Here is a 21,881-nt window from a genome sequence, read left to right as displayed (position 1 = left end):
ACACACAGCTTTAGTACACCTACATTTATATAGAAAACATCCAGATAGTTATTTTAACTAATGACCCAACAATGAATGATATGAAAAAAAAAAACAATGATTTACTTTGTCTGATCTCATTCTAGGTTAAATAAAACCCTGCTGTGCCTTTATAGAGGATTCAGTCCTAGAAGTGAAAACACTTGATACAGATCATAAAGAAACCACCTTTTAAAAATCTGGCATCAAAGTTCAATCAAATTCAATTTAACAAGCTCATTAAAATGTATCTTAAAGAAAACTAAGGCACTTTTTACATTGTATAATTGAACATGTAGTAACACTGATGATTATACAAGGAATCCCCATAGAAGTCTGTGATTAATGAGGCTCTGTGACATAACTCACATGATACTCAGTAAAATGTCACTATTCAGCTCACTGTAACTATGAGCCATAAAAACTGACTCATTCAGAGGAATGTGAACTCAATGAACACATCTTCAGCTGTGTCATCTGTCACTGTGACCCGTTATCTTTAGCACAGTAAATGATTCATTTCTGTGGTCACAAAAAAAAAACAGCTGAGACTCAGATTTAGAGGGCACTGTCTCACGGATGTGTGTGACAGACACAGACGCACAATCAGTTTCCATGTCCTTAACTTGAGACTGTGTTGATTGACGATAGGCTCTGAATCCTGGAAATATCTTGAGTGATCTGTAGAGGAAACTCCAGTGTTAGAAGTGTTGAAAACCAGTCAAATTTGAGTTGTTGTTGACCCATAAATATGAAAATATTATGTTTGCACTGCACTCAAAGTTCTGTAAATGTAGCTCCTGGTGAGACTGAAAGAAAGAGGGTTAAAATAAATAGTAGCCTGCTCCTAAAACAATGTACTCACTGTTGCAAGATAGGATCCTGATAAATCTAAAGGGATTGTATTTGAAGACAGAGGCGTCGATGTGTAGGCCTGGTTTTCTACGCGAAGCTGCTTTACTCTGCTCTGAAGGTAACTGAGGAGCTTCAGTGAGGCTAAATCTGAGGTGCTGTGGGAGGCAGCGCCAATTGAATGCCGAACTTCCTGATGGGGAGAACAGTTACAGACATTTTTGTTGAAAAAGAACAAAATGATCTTTCAGAAATCTTAGTAAAACAAGTGAAACATTTACCTTAGCACAAGGTATCTCATCTTTGTCAGGCCTCTCAGGCTTTCTCCGTGTTTCCTCTCTAGTCTTTGATGATTTTCTGGGAAACAAACACACTTGATTGAAAGGCTGATTGTTGTGAATAATTAACATTGCTGCGGGAAGGAGTTTCATTAGTACAGTTAATGCAGTTAAAGCTGCTGTTGGTAGGAATGGTGTAAAAAACTGTCCTTTTTTATGCTGGGTTTAGAGAAAAGGTCATAACACCCATCGGCACTCATTTGTTCAAGTGAAGTAATTGAGATTATGACAATATATCTGTGTTTTCCAATGCCTTTGTATCAAGCAATGTTATTATTCCCCTCTTTCCCGTTATCATGGACCAAACCGAGCTGCTCCCCCGACCCTCTGTCCTGATTGGTTGAGTGGCGGCCCTACTACGTCTCCCTGATTAGCTGGGAAGCCACTACTTCCTCACAGAATGTGCACAACCATAGACATATATAGAGTAGACGCTGCATCGACCGCTACTACCTATTGGCACTGACGAGCCGTGGGGCCGCCATCTTGGTCCGGTCATCCGCTCCACTCAGTGTAATCTGTTTGGCAGGCGCAATTAAGTGGCAGCACATTTAATCAATCATAACTTCATGAATACTAAACTGATTTTCATGCAGTTTTTTTTCCTGCAAATGTCATACATGCAGGTATGATCCAGGACACATGGTTCGGCATATTTCAATATTCATTGTGGGCTAAACAGTAATAGAATATTCTGATATGTGATATATGTGATATATGATTGGTATTTTACCGCACAGGGCTCTGGCATCTTGAAGTCTCTGCTGCTTCAGTTTACGTTTACAGGTAGGATCATGGGTAGGATGACCGGACAAAGATGTGTATTTCTTGCGCCCCAGCAGCCAATGCAGCGTCTACTCTTTTTATGTCTATGCACACAACAATCTTTTGTGGGCGGGGCTACGACAGCAGAGAGGGGAGGGGTAGTGTTGACATTTGAAATCTTTCTCCAAACTGATGTTTATATCACGACTACCAACAGCAGCTTTAATCTATGGTATAGAAAAACATTGCAGTGAGTGGAGGTAAGTTCATGTTCATGGTAAGCTGGTTAGTAAGTGGTCTAGTTTTCACAGCTGAACAGATCAGTTACCTGGCCCTTAATAACTTTGTCTTGTATCTGTGAGAAAGCAAAAATCAGAGCAAAAAAAACACATTTAAAAAAGAATAATGCATTTAACTAATTTTCATGGATCAAAAAGTTTCTGGGGATTTTCGGCAATTTTGAAGAAAGATGCAAATTTGTTTTAACATAAAAAAGGTGTAAAATCACTGCTTCAAATTCACCTCTCCAGTTCAGATGTCAACTCTTCTTCAAACTTGCAGGCCAGTCGAGCGGCAGTCTGCTCCTTCCACTGAGCCATGCTCTTCTGAACCTGTCTGAGCTCCAGGTCTTTAGCTTTCAGCTGTTTGCGTAGAGATGCTGTTAGTCCTCCTCCCTCAGGTCCTCCATCACACATATGAGCCACGTTCAGACTGCTTAACTCCTCAATGTGCTCCTGCAAGAAAACATGATGGTGCAAACCAATGCTGTTTGTTTCCTCTGTTTTGTGTGTGCGGTGTGATTGTGTGTGCACTAAAATGAGCAGTGGCATGTCCAGAGGGGTGGCCAAGGGTGGCACTGGTACCCCTTGAAATCTAATGGGCCACCCCAGGGGCCACCCCAAAATCCTAAACTATGATTGGCTGTTTGACTTGTCAGAGGTGGGGTTTCTGTTAAAATCTATAATTTGGGATGAGTTAAAAGGCTGACAGTAGATTTCTTTATTGGTGCACTCAAATGGGACTTTGAAAAAACATATTTTGTAAGTCCTTAAAGAATTAAGCTTAGAAGATTTATGCTACTTTGTCATGTTTTTTTTTTTAAGTCAAAAGGAATATAACAACTGTTTAATACTTTAATGAAAGTAGGTTGTGAAGAGAGAAAGGGTAAATGTTATTTATTTGTAAATGCACTGGCCGTCCCTGCCTATATGAGAGCCTTAGTTGGGCCACCCTGGTCAAAAAGTTCTGAACACGCCCCTGGACATGAGGCACACATTCAAACCTGAATGAGACGCTCTTTCAGACAGTCCATGGCCTGGTCCCTCTCCATCCTCAGCTGTTGCCTTTGTATGCTCAGTTCTAGCTCCTGAAATAGAAGAAACTTTTAGACATGTTTTCATCTGCATACATTATGTGCTGTACCGGCAAACATCAGGCTCTGTGCGGTATGTACAAAGTGATACCTTGGCTTTTCTCAGCTGCTCAATGGTTTCTTTCTTCGTGTCGAGTTCCTGGTGCAGATGGCTAATCATGTGCTTCAATTGCTCTCTTAACACTTTCAGATTCGTAAGGGCCTCAGCTACAGTGGAGCTGCACAATAAGGGACCTCAAAATTAAAAAATAATCATCAAACAACACGCTGCCTACAGCATATTAATTTATTGTGATATGTATGCAAATTAGAGCAAGAGCTCCTACCTGGGGTATATTTCCACAGAACTTTGTTTGGCCCCGCTCTGCTCCACTAAAAAGAGAAGATGTTGGCTCTCTGCTCTGAGCTCCTGGGCATAGTGCCTGAGCTGCTGATCCAGCTCAGCTGTGATTTCATGATGGCTTCTCTCCCTTTCGTTAAGCATCAACCGGAGCCTGTCAGCCTCTTTCTCTGCCAGCTGCACAGCCTGCTCCAGCTTCTGAGCTGCCTTCTGGCTCTCCTGTGACCACAAAACCAAACCATGTCAGCTTTGTACAACACCAAACCTCTTTATCTGCCTACAAATAATTGTTTTCTGTTGTTTTCTTGCACCTCTGCCATCTGTCTCTGCGTCTTCTGAAGCTCAGCCCGGTGCTCCTCTTTGAGAGATTCACAAATGACAGCAAGCACAGACTCCTGCTCTCTCTGCTGCGTGCTGCTTTCACTCTCCAACTTTTGCACTCTCTTACAGACAAAAAGAAACACATATTCAAAGACAGGATGAAAATGTCGGACTTTAATGTCACATGCTCTGGTGCATGCCGCCTTACTGTTTTTAGCTCCAGCACTTTTTGTTGATGAGCCACTGTTTTACTCTTCTCTCGCTGCATTTCACTCCTCATGTTCTCCAGTCTTTTTCTGTTCTGCTCCTCCAGTATCTCACAGTTAACCTGCACAGCTTCTACTTTTTCTGCTTCCCATTTCCTCCCAGCCTCCTCTAGTGCCTTGTGCACCTGAGGGAAATGCACAGTACAATTCAATCAATCCTGATGAAAAATATGGCATATTTTAGGCTGGGGATTATCTGTGTACCTTTCCCAGTGCTTCCACTCGCAGCTTCTCTTCACAATTCCTCACCTCCTCCTTCTGCTGCTCCAGGGAATCTCTCATCTTCCTCACCTCCTCATCTTTTAGCTGCCAGAAAAGGAGAGTATGACCAATGAAATGAGTGGACTGTTTTTGCTAACTGTATCAGTAGTTAAAAGTTAAAATAACAATCAGCCACACCTGAACTTATCACCAAATGCAAACAGTAATGGCAGTGTGTGGTTTCGCTGACATGCTAAACATTGTATATCATACTGACCTTAATTGTACTTTGTAAGGACTCAATATGCCGTTTGAGGGAGACAGCTTGTTCTTTCAAAGTGTTGGCCCTCTCTGCTTCACTCTGCTTATTTACCTGAGGATGTGACAGAGTGCTATGTTATTACTCATCAACACATCAATAGTTTAATTTGCATACGTGTCATATTTAGAAGAAGCTGCACAGGAACCACAGCCAAATCTGTATCTTGCTGCTGAAATGCTGCCTCCTGGATTGATTACTCACTTAGCTAATCAGTCATTACTTAATGTTAAACTAGAATAATCCTGTCTTGCAGGCTTAGAAAAGCTCAGAAAGACCCAGTTTACTTCAGTACTTACTGTCATTCTGTGGACTTTCTCCTGTGCCTCTTTCAGTGCATTGCAGTGCTGTGTTTGTAGGTGTTGTAGCTCCCCCTTCAGTCTATCCCTCTCTGCTTTTAAGACCCCACTCTGCTCCTTTAAATCCAGAAACTGCAGCCCCTTCTGAGCCAACATCTTCTCCTGAGTGCTCACTCTGATCTTGCTTTCTCTGAGGTCAACCTGCAACAAAAGATATAAACCAAATAATGTATGTTACAGGAAAAAATGGTTAGTTGAAAAGTAGTGAATGTTAAGTATTTGCTAAAAAGACATATGTTAGTTATGTTTTTTTTTAATAATAAGATGTTATTGGATGTCACCTCCATCTGATCCTTTTCCTGCTTCCGTTTCTCCTCCAGACAAGCACACCTGGCTCTCAGCAAACTCTCTGCGTCTGTGGCTCTCTGGAGCTCTTCTTGAGTGTCCTCCAGCTTCTGCTCCAAGATCAGACATGACAACATAAACAGAGATGTTTGAATACACTTAAAGAAACACTATCTTCTGTGCAAAAACACATATATTCTCTCTTCAGTTAAACATTAACTATAGAGAAAGCTGAGAAACTACAGTTTTACATGAATAGTCAAGGAATTTGAGTTTTACAAGTTAATGTTATTATATAATATAATATATAATATTATAGTTTGAAACCTGCTTTATTCAACCAAATTATTGACTGTCTGTTTAACAGACTTATAAATGTTAATGTTTTTGAGCACATAGTTATAATCATAGTCATTAAAAGGTCTGAACACAGTACTTCTTGCATGGACTCCAGCTTCTCTCGTGCACGCCTCTGTTCAGCAAACAGTTCTGTCTTGGCACTATTCAGCTGTCTGTCCAGCTCCTCCCTCTCCAGCACTGACATGACCACACTGGGCTGTTCGTGGAACAACCAAAATGTCATTCATCATTCAGTGTTAATAAAAAAAGACATATTAAAGATCTGAATAACTGAGCACAGTCATCTTCCATGTCTCTTACCTCAGCAATACAAGACTTCTTCTGCCTCTGCATCTCATACAGCCGGCCGCTAGAAAAAAATATTTATGTTATTATTTCACAGAGCTATTTATTATACAGCACAAGATCATGTTGATGGATTTCATGTTACCATGTGCACATATACATTTTTGTAAAATTCAGGAGTTTGATTTCATACTTAATAGAGTCTTTCTCTGCTCTGCGGTCTTCCAGAACAAACTCTAGCCGGCTCTTTTCCTTCTCCATCTTTGCTGTCTCTACCATCAAATGCTCTAACTCCTGAAAAACACGCTGGGACATCACAGTTCACCATTAAATGTGATTATTTGTTACACTTTTGTAAGCAGTTTTTGATTATCCACTGTTAAAGCTGCACTTCACCTTTTTTCTTTGTTGAAGATCAGAGAGGGAGAGCTCAACATCTCTTAACTGAGTCTTCTTCAGCTTAAGTTTCTCCTCCTCCTCCTCACATCTCTAAACCCAGGCAAATTTACAAGGGATAATTTATTTATAGATATATTTATATATTAAAAAATAGGATTCTTAAATACAATAAGAAACTTTTCCTAACATGTTGTAGAGTAGAGAGTCGTTCTTTCATCTGTGCACAATCAGACTGCATCCTCTCTGATATCTTCACAGGCCTGCATCTCCTTCTGCTTGGATTAATTTCCTCATTTGTGTCCTTGTCGTCTTCGTCGAAGGAGCACACAACTCTGTGATGCAAGAACATACTTGGTGTATTGGTCAGAGAGTCACAATAAACTGAGTAAAACTCAAAACAATGTTACGAAGAAGATTCAAATTGAAGTTCTTACCTGTGAGTTTCTCTCTTATTGCACTCTGCTGTTAGAAAAGGGGAAGTTCTGATTTGTATTTTTCCACGCGATGAACTTTGCTCTTTGTAAACAAATAATGGAAAAAAAAGTTTCATTTAAAGATTGAATTCAATATTATTTTTGTACTGTGGACTTAAAAAGGAATATATAGACACCTGATGTATGTGGGGGTTCACTGTCTTCCTGTGTTGGTGTGTCACAGCCACTCTGAATGCTACTGAAATCATCCATGCCTATGACAGACTGAATGAGAGAGCGCAATCCTGAGGAGGAACATGTAAATAGTTTTACATGTCATTTTATATCTAGGTTTTGCACATTTTTTTAGTGTGTCCAAACATATCTTTATTTTTATGATTAAGTTTCTCTTGAGCTGTTGGTGCTGACAACCATTTTGTCAGGGGCTGTATTTTTAGATGCTGATATTTTAGACCTGATCAATACAGTGGCCCTGAAGTGAAAATCACAACGTCAAATCAGAAAACACTACGGTATTAACCAAACCGGAAGAAGTAGGTAGACCAGTCCAATCAGCGACGAGTCATGTCCCCCCAGACTACCTACTTCTTCCGGTTTCGTTAAAGACGTAGTGTTTTCTGAATTGCTGTTGTGTCTTCTGATTTGCCGTTGTGTTTTGCACTTCAGGGCCACCGTAGATCATGTTTTATCATTAATGGAAGTCTTGCTTTCCTCCACATTTGCTTTCCTCCACATGTTGCTCAGTCTCTCACCTGGCTGCTTGTGGATATGCTGCCTGACATGCTCTGTGCTGACAGAGTCGAGGTCACTGTCAATGGACACTGTGTCAAAATTCCACACGGGTATTCCTACAAAACACATAAGCAGCATACAATCACTTTTTATTGATGATTAATCTTCAATAACTTAGCTACTCACAGTTTGCGGATGCAGTGTCATCTATGAATGATACCTGCCAAGCACCTGGCCTTAGGAGGATGGATGATATCCTGCTGCTCTGTTTCTTTTTTAGCCTCAGTTCTGTAAGAGACTAAAGAACAAATAATTGTAGGATCAACTGAGGTACATAAGACAGACTCCATAACATCATTAAAATCCCATCTCAAGGCATATTTCCTCTCAATAAATTTCAGGAAATCAGGGGTGCAAGTCTATAAGATTAAGAAAGTTCTGTGTGTTCCAGTGTAATCCTTTGAGTACAATTACTTCCTACAAAAAAATATAAGAATAGTGAGCAATTTAATTTCAGGATGTTTGACATCTCTTTGTTTGCTCAGAGTTTGTAAAAAGAGTACTCACTGGTGTTACTTTCACCCAGTATCTGTGGTGTTCTGTGTCCCCATCCAGCTCCTGCCCAGTCCAAAGATCTATTTATTGCATAGCTGTCAGAAAGAAATTTCTCCAGTCCCTGTCTTGAACAAATCTTCTTCGACTCAGAATACTGTGCAGTATCTGTGTCTTCATTATGTCTCCAAGTTGTTGAAGTTTCTCCTCTGTCAACAGTACCAATGATTTTTTGCTTTCGTTCAATCTGAAAAGTGTCGCAGTCTGATATATCTGTCCTCTCAGCCTCCTCTTCTGTGTCCTGTTGTTGCATATGACTCTCTGGCAATGCAAGCTCAACCATCTCATCCCTGAAGCGTGTGACAAAGTCCTCCGTGCAGATGCTCTCTGAGGGAGGGTGGCTTTCTCCTACCATCTCCCCATTATTGCAGTTGTTACCGAGCAGCTTCTCGAGTCTCCAGATGATCTGCTCCCTCTGAGACTCTATTTCTTCTTTGTCTCTTGTGTCTAACTTCTGTTTAGCTTTCTCAGGGGTAACAGGATCTCTCTGGCAGCATGTGCTGCTCTCTGGTGGAAGGGCAGAGAAGAGATGGAGTGCTTTGTTTTAAGAAAAAGCTTGGCTCTGTTTTCATCTCAACAGATGCAACTCAATTAAGAAACATTGCTTATACTCTTATAACACGTGGATTAGTTGACTATGATGGTATTTTACTCATGTTACCTTTGTTCCAACTAGGGTTGCAAAATTCCATGAATTTTCAACTGCACTTTCCATGGGAATTAACAGGAATTTATGCGAATAAATGGGAATAAACAAGGAATTTACTAAACTGAAGATTAGCTCTTAAAAGGGAACTTAATATAGTTGGGGGAATTATATTTTAGCACAATCCTGAATAAAACAACCAGATTTCATGCAAGTACAGTTGAATATCTATGCTATTCCTCAATCACATGCAAATAGCACACTGTTTACTGCAGGGCTATTGAGACCACACCCCCTACATGCACTATGCATTCCTCCATCACATGCACAGATGATTTCTAGAACCCTGCAGAGGCTAGGCTTGAGAAGCTTGAGGGAAGATGCTTTTTATTTGCATGTTGAATGGGACTTATTTGGAGGCAGAGGGGCTCTTTTCATTTAACATTTTGAATGGAACTTTTTTGTTAATTTTGAATGAGTAAGGTTGGGGGAGGAAATATTTAACTGGACATGCATGTTTTTGTTCTTCAATGAAGTAATTGATTGTTCAATAAAATATTTAACACTTGATAAAGTTCTGCTTACAAATAAATCTGTTTTAAATTGCATTATTTTGGATGGATGTCTGCTTGTAACAGAACATATTTATTCCCATGGAAAGTTTCCCATTTGGGATATTTCCAAAATTCCCTAGCTTAACTTTCCATGAAAATTTACCAGAAACTTTACGGAAATTTTCCACCCCTTTGCAACCCTAGTGAAGACTCAAACACACATTTTCTGCTGATGAGCAGTTTTAACTACTCTATTGCTGCAAGTTATTCATCTTGCAACAATCTATATAAAGACCCATTCTTGAAAGAATTTGGCTCACAGACAGTCGCAGGTGTTTTCTGTAATGATCCTTATATTAAAACTACCTGAAGTTTGCTCTGTTGGGGTATGAATTAAATCAAGACAAGACATGGGAGTGTTGTTTGTCTGAGTTGTACTTCCAAGGCCAGTGTCTTTGCTCAAAGCTTGACACCAAATGAGAGGAGCTATACAAAGTAAACAAACAAGCAGAGAAAAAGATGATTAACTGTAAAAACAAAAACACAACCATATTTGGTATAGAGTGCCTAATGATGTAAATTACCTGGATCATTACAATCACAACCCCTGGAAACTACCTGACATTTCTGGGGCTGGACCTGCAGCTGACCGAGCTGAGCATCGATGGCATCTAAGAGTAGGTCACAGTGGTCCAGTTTGAGAGTATGAGGATCTGGTGCCAGCTCACTGCTGTTGACATTGAGATCTGTGAGGGCAGACAAAAGGGTCATTAAGAGTGTGTCAAACTGCAAAAAGTCAAATTTAAATGATGTGGTTGTACTGATAAGAAAAGCATGAACCTGTGTAATGTAGCTCATATGCCTCCTCTGTATCTCTCTGCACTCCATTGCAGTCTGTGTCAGCCATTTCCTATAGCTGGACACATGGGCAGGCATTCAGCAACACCATAAAGACACAACATCTCTGGTTGTCTAGTGGTCAAGGTTGACTTGGCCGTCATGAGAGTGGGGGGTTTATGTTGCTCAGTTGTCCAGGAGACCAAGACAATTTAACTTGTTGGCAAGCCAAACTGACCTCTTTCAGTAAGAAGACTATAAATTCCTGTGCTTTCCTGTCTCTCTCTCTCCACTCCCCCAAACCAACACTCAAAACAGGAGCTGTACAAATCAGTCCACTGTAGAGAATTGTTCCACTAAATTTTATAAGCTAGTCATGACTTACATTTGTAAAAAACTTAATGTTAGGTGTATTATAGACTACTTTACATTAAAGTTCAAAGTTCAAAGTCTTCTTTATTGTCAAAAACTGCAGTATGCATCAGTCATACAGAGGATTTGATATTACATTTCTCTCAGACCCTAGCATAAAAACAAACAAACAAAAAAAAAGCAAACAGGCCACTTGGAGTAAAATTCCAGTCATAAGTCTTTACCATTAGATTATTATATGTTTTCATAATACAAAGAAAGCAGAGTTATTAAACACACCACTACCATGAAACTAATCTAACCGGAAAAAACAGTTAACCTGAACACACAGGCTCGACTAAATGATATAGTTCCTGTTAGCTAAGTTATTACATAAAAATATCACATTTAACTCTAAATTAATCCCAGCGACGTCGCATCACATTACTTACCTTTGGAGGAAGACACCGAGTTTTAGAATCGATGCTGAGCATGAGTCTCGTGCTGAACACAGTTGCTGCTGGAATGAGTCTTGATTGACAGGAGCGTCAGTTGGTTACCCTGGAAACGGTAAAACAGCTCGCACCCCTCACAGGAAGAGAACTGCGATAATGCACGCGCCAAAGTCAGCCCAGAAGAGCACTTGGTATGGTGAGAATTTTTTTTTAAAACACAGCTGCCCTCTGTACGTCCCACCAAGAGGCTTACTGTAGCAATGACTCCTACACAATTTGCTGTCTTTGCTCTACAATGATATAAAATAATGTATCTTCAACCTCTTTGTATTTGTTTCCAGCTGTTGTAGTTGAAACAGGCTGCTTACTTGATAAAGGCTAAATGTTAATTCAGTTTCATTGGTTGGTTGAATCTGCAGGAATAAACTTTGTTTGCTAGTCTCTCTCGATAAAGCATCAGTCTAGTACCATAATATAACATAATGTAATACTGCTGCAGTTAGACACTTTATTGTACCAAAAATGACATCTCTTTTCGTGCATGACAATAATCCATCCTACACTGCAGCTGTTGTAAAGAGAGGAAAGAAAGCAGGCATATATCCAGTGTCAACAATAACAGCTTTATTATCTTCTTTTTTTCATTGTTATGTCTTTGTTGTTTAAAGACAATGTTATACAAGTATAAATTAAAGGAGAAAATACACAATTTAAAAAATAAAGAAGAAAAACCTCAGTTAAACCCTCAGTAACACCTGAATACACCAATGTGTATTTGGGGAGTTAAAGTAGTACTCAAGGCAGGTCAATCACCCTTGACCTCCTGTACCAGGCCGCTGTTGTGATGTGTCTTAAAACTTTTAACATCCTGATTATGAACATAACCACTGTGTCTCTACAAGCTGCGAGTCACAGCTCAAAGAGAAGGAGGGTTCAGTTTAAACAAGGCAAGACAAGTTTCCCCATCTCCATTAGTTCAGTTCTACTTCAAAACTGAGCAGCATTGAATGAGAAGGAAATGTGTGTTGCACATGCACACAAATCAAGCTCATTATGCATACAAACAGTATGAAAACACAAACGTAAGAATAATGGCACCCGTGAGAAGGTAGAAATCAGAACAGAGAATAAAAGCATACAAATCAAGCTAAAAAAAACAAAACACCAAAGTGAATTAAGAGTTAGGTGAGATGAAATGACAGAAACAATGAGAAGGGGTTTACATTACAACCCCCAGAGATAGGGAAGGCAAACAAAGAGGTTCTTTTAGTCTACAGTACACTCTCCACATACACTTTGGTTGTTTTTTTTTCCCTTTCTGCAGGAGGCCGAAAACTGTTCTGTTTGAAGCAACATGACCATGAAATGACAAATCTACACCTCACTGCATTATTGCTACGGCCATCCGAAAACTGTACAGTTTCACCTCAGCAGGGCAACTTCAGTCACCATCAAGTGCTGAGGTCACTTTATTTGGAAATACATTGATTTAAACATATGATGAGTTCTCCACTGTCATTCAAAATATAACATGTATTTTCAAATATAAAATCATCTCAAGAACAATATATTAAAGTAATTCTCTAGTAACTTCAAATTGATTGCTGAGAAAAAAACTCTATTTGTACAATTTTTTCATCACCATTCGTCAGAGATCATCAGTGTTCTTTCAGACCCCATGACTGTCCACGATGAGACAGAACTACCTGTAAAATTACACGTTTAGAGAGAGAATTAATGTAACACCTTGCTGCAAGTGTTTAACTACACATCTGACATACTTGTTAGGTTTTTAAGCGAATGCAACATTTATTAATTGTATCGGTGTACAAGACAACTGTCTGTGCAAAGGGAAGAGAAAAAATGAGAAGCAAAGAGGTTAGTAATCAAATTAAAGGACTTGTTTGACATTTTGGATTCACACTTGCCCATACTTATATGAAGATTGATATCACTCCTGTGTCATTAACATGATACTGAAGCCAGTAGTAACAGCTAGCCTGGCTCTGTCTAAGAGTTAAACAAAAAACCTCTAAAGCTAACAAATTAACCAGTATATCTTGTTTGTGTAATTTGTACACACAACCACATGCTTCACGTGAAGGATTATTTCTTGGCCTGGAGCAGTGACTTCCTGAAGATTAAACAAACAAGATATTAAGTGTTAATGAATCTTAGAAGTGCTAATGGAGAGCTTTTAATATGTTTGGACAGAGCCAGGCAGGTTGTTCCAGTTTGCTTACAGGATTTATGTTTAGCTAAGCTCACCAGCTCCTCACCCGCCTGATACCATACCAGTATCAGAAGGGAGTGGATTTTCTTAAGGGTATCAGTTATTTCCCTAAATGTTGAATTTGTCCTTTAATTTTGGCATTGTTCACAAAGAGTTCAATGACTGATCAAAGTGTGCTCACAATTAAAACAATGCAATTAAACCTTTTGTGCAAATTGGTAGAAGGAAATTTTTTTTGTGAAATTAAGAAAAATCTATGTTTTATAATGTTGTTAATAAATCATTAGATAAAAACACTTTATTAGCTCCATTTTGAGAATCCTCTTTACTCCATGTGGTATGTTTTGTTAATTCATGTTTTTTTTTAGTGCATGTAATGCATCTTTATGAGGGGAAAGAAGGAACTGTCTGATCTATGAAATCATCACTGAACCACAACTACTGATATGCTAGCATAAAGGGCTCTATAAAAATATTGTCAGTGTGTTCAGACAGTTTTTTTTTTATTTTGGGGAAATATAAAACAGGAAACCAGCAGCCAAAGTGAGGGTGCCTCAGATTCAACACCCATCTAAACAGAATCAATCTGGATTAAAATAAAATCCTTTAGGCTCATTGAGATTTTTTTTCTTCAGATTGGAACTAGGCTGTACAGATAACTTAGTATAGTTAGTATAATTACTCTTCAATTTACAATATCATTCATTTATCACAAAATATTCACACAAATGAACGAGGCGGTAGATACGATACCTCCAGCCCTGAATTCTACATTCCTAACAATAATTACAAAAAAATACTAACTGGTTTTCAAAACTCTTGTCACTGGAGACGAGTAGTGCACAGGTCAGGGGACGTTCCCTTGTTCAGTCAGTTAAAGGCAAAAGACTGTGGGTACCTTCATGAGCTGATCCCAGATCAGCATGGTCACAATGACTGAATGAAAGGACTACCTGCGGAGGCTGTGTGGAGTCTTGAGCTCCTCCGTGTCTGTATTTGACTGCACAGTGGTGAGCTGCAGGAACCAGCCCTGTCTGCTTCTATAAACCTCTGAACTCGCGTCAGGCAGAGACACGCAGGACTCAGAGGAACACCTCCAGCCACACATTAAGTCCTGCTGGAAACGTCTGAGCTACAAACTAGTGACTGATGGAGGCTGTGGAGCTGGAGAGCTGCAGGTTAGTGGATAAACTTGTTGTTATCACTCAGTTTCTCAGTGATTTGGTGCTTTGTATGATCACTGAGAATAATGTCACTCAAAGTGGTCAGTGAGGATTTGGTGTGTGTTGCTATGGGAAAGCACCAGAGGATAAGGTAAAGAACACCTATAGGGTGAAACTTTGTCACCATTAAAACAGATATGTACTAATATAGACAATATTTTCAAAGTGATATGAGTGTTCAGTTTTGGACTGCTGCATTGCACTAATGTGTTCCGACTAAAGGTCTGACAATCGCAGAGTTTCACTATTTAGAGTCACAAATGAAAAATGTCTGAAGCATTTTCAATGAAATTGCATTGAAGCATAAAGGGAATCTACATTATATATTTTTTCTACATGAACTATAGTCTAGTTGTATTTTAACTTCATGTACCTAAAAGGAAACACCAACATTCACACTGAATAAAATATGTTTCTGCACGGCTGCAGATTCCATCTGTTCAAATAAAACCAGCCTTCACTAATGACAAAGATAGAGGCCCTTTGTCAAATCAAAGATAAGACGCTTGTCATGAAGACCCAAAGTGTTCAACTAATACATTAGACACCATGTAGTAAACATCAATATTAATAAATACAGACAATAGAATTATGATACTATATGGTTGTCCAAAAAACACAGCTCCTGAATAAGAAATGTTATTTTCCCTTGTAATTTTGGCATTGACAGTTCATTTCAAGTCAATCTTATTTCTTTTAGCAGTTATTTCTCATAAGCCGTTATTTTGAAAAGCAAATCCGATATTTGTCTTGAGACTTTTTTATTTGGAGAAAATTTCTTTGAAATGAAATAAGATGAAACAATTCATAGAAATTAAACTATAATAATTAAAAAGCTGACTGGTAATGATCAGCTATGAAGATAAGCAACATGAAAATAACATTAAACTACACAAAAGTTGTCTAATTTTTACTTTTTTCCAGAATGTCTTGGTGATTGAATTTACTTCCAACACTTTGGATCTACATGACTTTTAATTAAATGTTACACATAAATGTGCTGATACCATTTAAAGGCCTCTTACTAAACAGGGCAAATAATTAGCACTTGAAAAAGTTAGCTGGAAAAAGGATCTATCTGAAGGCTGACAAAGTGCGGCTAGCATAATCTCAACTGTGCTGAATTAAACAAAAGATAAGAACACTTCTTTTGTTTTGATGTGTCCATTTATGATTTTGTCCATGTTGGCTGTCAATGGATCTTGATTTAAATGGGTTTCTGTCCAATCTTTAAAAAAAATTAAAATGGGATGAACACAGAAAAGTGCATTGTGGGTAAGATTTGGAAAGGACCTGATTTCAGTGTGTGCAGGTGCCTTTATTAGGTGGTGCTACAAATTTACACCACCTTTCATCTACACAATGTCTCACTGCTGTTTTAGTCAAGTTTCAACGAGGACTACAGAGGGAACACCCTGTTTTTTTCCTCACAGTAACAACATTTGGAGGTACAGTGTAATTCCTAGAGTGTGTCAAACACACACATTCTCGCACTCACAAAAGGTCCACAAGGTGCTCATAAACCTGCTACACCCCATTGCTTAAGGAGCAGAGGCCGAGCAGCTCCCTGTCCGACGAGGTTAGGAGTGATCCGGGTTAGGTCCTGGGTTAGAAGATGTCAGGACACATGCTCCAGTCCTGTTTCTCCTTTGCCTCCCAGTAACCTCCCTTGTACACAAAGTTTGTCTCTCCAGTGACTGAGTCTCTCCTCTGGTGAAACCACAGGGGCTGGTAGCCTTCATATTCTCTACCTGTGGGAAGAAGCAGCTTTGTAAATCAGTCGCTTTTATCAAAACACTCTCCAGTGGAGAAGCCACACAAGCAGGCAAATCACTGTGTGATCAATTGTCCTTCATACAGACAGCATATGGACATGTATGAGAAGCAATTCATCACTGTACACTACATTTGGGATGGCTCCAAATGTGAACAGAGTTTATTTACTGGTGAACAAGTTAAACCCAATCAATAAAATACAAATAAGCACAACAATTGCAATCTTGATTGGTCATGTTGAGCTGGAAAAATTAGGATTAAAAATGTGCAACTCTGCAAAATATATTATTCTAGAAACTCAATCCAACAAGGGAGAAACTGCAGGTCACTATAAATGTTATACTATACATGGACTTAATACATTGGGAGTTTTGATACTCCCTTTAAAAAAAATTACGAGATATATATGATTTATTAACTATGAGAAGCAAAGCATGTGGAAACTTTGGTCAGTGCACCTTAAATGTGCCCACAAGCAATAAAATAGAGAAGACGACAATGCAGTGCAAATTATTCACCTGCTTATGTGGCTTCACCACTGCACACATAGAGTAAACTAGAGTTTAGAGTTCTAAAAGCTGTTTGTTACTTATCTAAGCCAACTCTGCATGAAAATGTCACATGTATGCAGGAAAAAGTCTATTTTTCCTGAGTAATTATCATGAGGGGATATCATGCAGTTCCCACGTTGAGGTAGAACACAGAGGACACAGAAGATGGGGAATGTGTGTGTGTGTGTGTGTGTGTGTGTGTGTGTGTGTGTGTGTGTGTGTGTGTGTGTGTGTGTGTGTGTGTGTGTGTGTGTGTGTGTGTGTGTGTGTGTGTGTGTGTGTGTGTGTGTGTGTGTGTGTGTGTTGTGTGTAGGAGTGATGCACAACAGAGGGGCACAGAACAATCCCCACTCACCAGAGTCATAATCACACTCTGACAACCAATAGAGGGAGGAAAAGAAAGACAAGTCATGGGTACATCAAATACAGTCTAGCCTACGCACAACATACAACATTAATGCTGTCCCTAAGAAACGAACATAACAGGAGGGTTAAACAGAAACTCTGCCTTACAGACTATAGTCTGTTGGATAGTTGAACAATGATATACAAAAGACACATATTATCAAAATATTTCAACCTGGTTTTTGAAAATCCTCTTTCTAACATCAGTTTGGTATGATAGATACCTCTAAAAACTACAATAACCAAGGATCTCAGCTGTGATGGCAACATAGAAGAAGCTAGTCAAAGATGTAAATTAAAGCTATAGTAAATTAAAAATGCTTATTGTTGCAACTGGGAAGAATACACTTTGCAATCCTTGCAAAAATGCTTAAAAGTGCTTACTGTGCTATGGGGTCACCACACTATAAAACTTCTGGCTGTCACCCAACATAATCTCAGCTCAGTGATTGGATATTTTTTACAAATAGTCCTCAGGGTTATAATGAACTCTCTCCTTGCTCTCAGTCTTTGATCTTTGGTTTTTAACTCAAATAAAACAGTTATTTTCTGATTCAGTGGCTTATCTTTTGTGCTGATTATTCAATTTCATGCTGTAACTTCACCTAACCTTGCCGAAGCAGAAAATTAAAGAGACTTTTACTCAAGTACCCCTGAATGCCCTTAGAAAAAAACTCCCCATGCTGCAAATCCCTACGCTCTTTTCCACATGTGATTACCTCTCTATTCTTCTTGTTTGTCCTTCTCTGTTTCACAGCACCTGCCTATCAGTCACATCACTTCCTGTTCTTCATTTCATACCTTCATCCAGAGCGTCTGTGGCCTCTGCTTCCCTCCTCCTCCTTACAGCTCTTTGTTTTTCTTCTAGCCTCTGTTTCTCTGAGTTCGCTTCATCCCATCGACCTTCCTCCATAAGCCTCTGGTCTGGTCTCAGTCGGCTATCGGTCAGTCCCACTCTGTCGTCAGTCTCATTCAGGGTCAGGGCAAGCGCTGAGAAGTAGTACATGTTCTCAGCGTTTTCCCTGAGAGAGTGAGAGAAAATTGACACAAGGGTTATACTCTAAAATCAATGCTAATGATTGAAAATGGCAACTTTAAGACAACTTCTTTGAATCATAAATATAAGGCTGATGAGAGAAGTGCTTACGGGAGCGGATATTTCTTCCACAGCAGTTTGGGGGACAATGTCTGATATACAGTCTTCTGCTTGCCTTCTGATCCGCTGCCCCCTCTGCTGCTCTGAACAATCTTGGCACTTTCTATTTTATCGTCCCAGGTACCAGAGAGGATGTGGTGAGCATGTCCACCACTGTCAGTCACCACACCTGTCACCTTACATGAGTGGAAAGAAAACAGAAAAATGACTTATTACAATAATGCCAAAACCTTCCGAACTAAGTTGAACACTTAAAGCATCAAACACCTACAGTCCTCTCTGTACAGCGCTATTAAATTTCAAGAGTTTAGTTCATGTCAGCAGACAGCACTGAGCCCCGTGTTTAGATTATTGGAACATCTGCAAAATAGATCACCTCGCTACATTGTCACCTCATATGAAGAGTGCCTCAATAATAACACTGGTTCATTTGTTACCGTGTCCAGTAGGAGGCAGCATTACACAAATTAACCCCTCTTCAAATGACGTCATGCCAAGGTCAGGTGCTAGCAGAGTGCTGGAGCGTTTACCTTTCGTGGAACGTCCCTGGAGAAATAACTGTAGGGAGAGAACTTGAGTTGGCAGGTCTCCTTGGTCCTGTGATTCACAATCTCAATGTCCCCTGACTGCAAATAGTCAGACACAAGCAGACACAGAGTGAGAGAAACACACACACAGAGACAATGACACAATACTAAAGATAGTAACTCTGGTTATTTCACAGCTGAGACAGAAACACATCCAGAGATGAGAATGGTAAACGGTGTCAGATTACAATTTAAAAGTTGGTGAGATGTGGTTAATCTGGAATAAAAAATGGTACTTAGTCTCACTTTCTTCTGCTTAAACCACTCTCATATTTCATATTTGTGTATTTTCTTTTATCCTGCAGCAACTGTGCTTTCTTGAAAATAAATAGTACTAGGTAGTAATAGAAATGAGTAAAATGTTTTTCTGGAGGGCAGCAGAGTGGCAAAGTCACGCGTGGGGCTAGTGTTGGAAGGCAAATGTATTGAATGATAGCAACAAACAAGAGCAGAAACTAGTAAAGCTTGTTTTAAGGGGACTAAGTGAAATTTGAAAGATAATCTGCATCAATGCAGAGGTAGTAATAGTACTCTGTATCTACATAATCATAAAAACAGTCAGGCTCTAGCTTCATTTTCAAGTAAAAACAGAATATCAAAGAGGTAACCAGAAACGAAAACCATGATCCTTTTCTTTTTTATCAAAATGTAAACAATGAAAGTTTCAAAACACTGTAAAAAAAAAGGTTTGGCTAATTTGTCTAAGGTAGGAAATGCTTTTGACACATTTATTAAAATCTAAGAAAAAAACAAATGATGGAAAATACCAAAAGTAAACATGGCTCTGCAGGTTACTTTAATCACATTCATCAGCTGTCCAAGAAACATCATGAATATCTAGGTTTGTTAATAAATGCAACCATCTTTTATGCTGTGCTATAATAAATCAGATAATGTATTCCCATAATAGTCTACAGTCAAGATGCCACATGTATTAACACACCAATGTTCCTCTGAGAGAAATAATTAAGAGATGCAAGTGAATTCGTCTTATTCTTATACATAAACACAGGCACCTAAATGCATAGATGACACGATGGCATAACACATCCAAAGCAGGAAAAATGTATTTTAGTAAACAGACACATTTCTGCTCAGGCTGACAGACATGCAGATGTGAAGTCAGCTCCTCCCCCTGTATATATCTGGGCCATCTCAGAGAAAGAAGATGCTGTTATTTTAGGGTGTTATTAGAGATCAAAGCTATAGATAAATCCCCAGAGATTGTGGAGTTCCTTATTCATGTGCTGGAAGGCTTTGCTGTGATTCTCTCCCTCACATCTTTCTGCTCTGCTGCTCTGTACCCCACAATAGTGCTACACCACAGAAAAACACAACATCTATAGGCTACTCTGGGAGATCTGAGTTATACATGTAATGTTTTGGTTTGGACCTTGGGAGGAATTGTTACAAAGAAAGCTGAACAAAAACCAACCTGGTCAATCCACAGCTTGCCCACAATGATGTTGTGCACTGTGGAGGTGACCTTTCTCCACACATAGTGGTTACCGCTGGAGTGGAACTGGAGGTGAATGGCACCTAGGGAGGTACAAGGTACAAAAGACTCTTAGAGAAAATAAATATCACAGCTGCTTTGTTATTGATTTGATCAGACCTGGAAGTGTTTGATTCTGCGTTTTCCTTTTTCTGATTCTAAATCTGTTTACAAATTAGATGAATACTACCATCAGCAGCTAGAAAACACATCTGTAACACATTTCTGCCTTGTGAAATTTCCACTGATTGCAACTGTGACTTGACTCGACTGAACCTCCACCTAAACCCTCATTTATCTGAACCAACAGAACCCTTTCCTCTGACACGCCAGACCAATAGAGAGCTCCCTTAAAGCCCATACTTTATGTTTGTGTCAAAAGGGTCATAAAACCCTCCTGATTCATTCTCACAAAATCTCCTATGGCTTTAGATTGTGTGCAAGGCAGTGCTGTCTTCCCTCTCAAGTGGGAGTCGTTCAGCCTGATGTGGCTGTTAAATTTGCATGAAGGAACCTTTATTTATATATAAAGTTTGTTTTCTTCTCCACTGACAACAAAATGTCTTACCCAGTGGCATAATGGAGAGGTATTTGCCACGGAACTTGCTGGCGATTGTGATTTCCTGCCACAGGGTCCAGCCTCGTTGGGAAATCACATGATGTGCAGCTGCAGGGGGGTGATGGCTCACCTTAGATGAAAAGTAAACATTCAGGTGGACTAAATACAAGAGACGTGTTCTAACTTCACTAAAATGAACATACAAACTATTTTTACTTGAGTTTGTGATACATGTACCATACAAATCAACAAATGTGTAAACAAAACTGCCCATGGTCATGCTGTTACCTGCTCACACAGCGAACGGTAGCCAAACTCCTCCATGCGATCAAGCTCGTAGGTCTCACCCAGTAGCGGGTTGAAGGGCTTCGCTGTCCGATGAACCGTGGTGGAGTAGGATGAGACGGAGAAGGCAGCAACCAGGCACATCTGCTCCAGGGAGGAGTCACAGCGTGCCGCCTTGTCTAGTAGTTCATGATACTCAAGGTCCTCCGTGAGACGTTGTAGCATTGACAGAGGCTCGTTGAAGTTTACCTAAACAAGAGGATAAACAAAGTGTGAGACAAACAATTTCACTCTGATTTCACCTTATATTAAGAAAGAGGGCCGTGCCTCAAGCACTTACAGGCATGGGAATTTTGGAGAGCTCCTTGCCGATGCAGTTCTTCATGATGCTCCACAAATTGAGGGAGTAGTTGGGCTTGTCTGGGACATGAGTCCGCCTCTGTCTGCGGGGCTGCAGCTCCTTCCCACACACATCATTATAGCTGGGAGACATCTGGGATAGAAGAGAAG

General features: G+C 39.6%; 2 protein-coding genes across 6 annotated transcripts in view; both read right to left on the bottom strand.

The window, feature by feature from the left end:
* Positions 1-9: 9 nt before the first annotated feature.
* On the bottom strand, positions 10-11,218 carry si:ch211-102c2.8 (trichohyalin). Of its 4 annotated transcripts, none has more exons than XM_034692132.1 (28): positions 11,099-11,209; positions 10,299-10,374; positions 10,043-10,204; positions 9,825-9,944; positions 8,214-8,765; positions 7,867-7,944; positions 7,667-7,762; positions 7,091-7,198; positions 6,915-6,996; positions 6,668-6,812; positions 6,478-6,570; positions 6,275-6,387; positions 6,097-6,145; positions 5,873-5,992; positions 5,433-5,546; positions 5,092-5,292; positions 4,751-4,846; positions 4,477-4,578; positions 4,215-4,397; positions 3,997-4,128; positions 3,672-3,904; positions 3,437-3,563; positions 3,256-3,339; positions 2,496-2,707; positions 2,302-2,328; positions 1,152-1,227; positions 884-1,063; positions 10-699 (listed from the first exon to the last, which is right to left on the bottom strand). In XM_034692132.1, the coding sequence occupies exons 2-28, from the start codon at positions 10,363-10,365 to the stop codon at positions 640-642; spliced, it is 3,612 nt and encodes a 1,203-aa protein (XP_034548023.1). In that variant the 5' UTR covers positions 10,366-10,374; positions 11,099-11,209; the 3' UTR covers positions 10-639. The 4 variants fall into 4 exon arrangements, with proteins under 4 accessions (XP_034548023.1, XP_034548024.1, XP_034548025.1 ...); XM_034692133.1 differs by having other exon boundaries at positions 6,275-6,375; XM_034692134.1 differs by lacking the exon at positions 2,302-2,328 and having other exon boundaries at positions 11,099-11,218.
* A 485-nt stretch (positions 11,219-11,703) lies between these two features.
* si:ch211-106a19.1 (uncharacterized protein LOC561797 homolog) overlaps positions 11,704-21,881 on the bottom strand; it is a 51,828-nt gene continuing 41,650 nt past the window's right edge. For both annotated transcript variants that reach the window (XM_034691960.1, XM_034691961.1), the window contains 8 exons: positions 21,712-21,864; positions 21,375-21,620; positions 21,096-21,216; positions 20,468-20,571; positions 18,976-19,071; positions 18,437-18,621; positions 18,091-18,311; positions 11,704-16,308 (listed from right to left, as the gene is read on the bottom strand). In XM_034691960.1, coding sequence (XP_034547851.1) covers positions 16,166-16,308; positions 18,091-18,311; positions 18,437-18,621; positions 18,976-19,071; positions 20,468-20,571; positions 21,096-21,216; positions 21,375-21,620; positions 21,712-21,864 — 1,269 coding nt within the window. In that variant the 3' untranslated portion in view covers positions 11,704-16,165. The remainder of the gene's footprint in view (positions 16,309-18,090; positions 18,312-18,436; positions 18,622-18,975; positions 19,072-20,467; positions 20,572-21,095; positions 21,217-21,374; positions 21,621-21,711; positions 21,865-21,881) is intronic.

The sequence above is a fragment of the Notolabrus celidotus genome, chromosome 9 (genome assembly GCF_009762535.1).
Source record: "Notolabrus celidotus isolate fNotCel1 chromosome 9, fNotCel1.pri, whole genome shotgun sequence".
NCBI classification, from domain to species: Eukaryota; Metazoa; Chordata; class Actinopteri; order Labriformes; family Labridae; genus Notolabrus; species Notolabrus celidotus.
This window is presented reverse-complemented; position numbering and strand designations above follow the sequence as displayed.

What these genes read in the sequence shown, in the direction of transcription:
- si:ch211-102c2.8 (XM_034692132.1), bottom strand. Translation starts at nt 10,365, where the DNA reads ATGGCTGACACAGACTGCAATGGAGTGCAGAGAGATACAGAGGAGGCA. An exon ending in GAGTGGAAGCACTGGGAAAG is followed by an intron (nt 4,398 to 4,476) that starts GTACACAGATAA and finishes CATTTCCCTCAG; the next exon opens with GTGCACAAGGCACTAGAGGA. An exon ending in TTGACATCTGAACTGGAGAG is followed by an intron (nt 2,329 to 2,495) that starts GTGAATTTGAAG and finishes GCTTTCTCACAG; the next exon opens with ATACAAGACAAAGTTATTAA.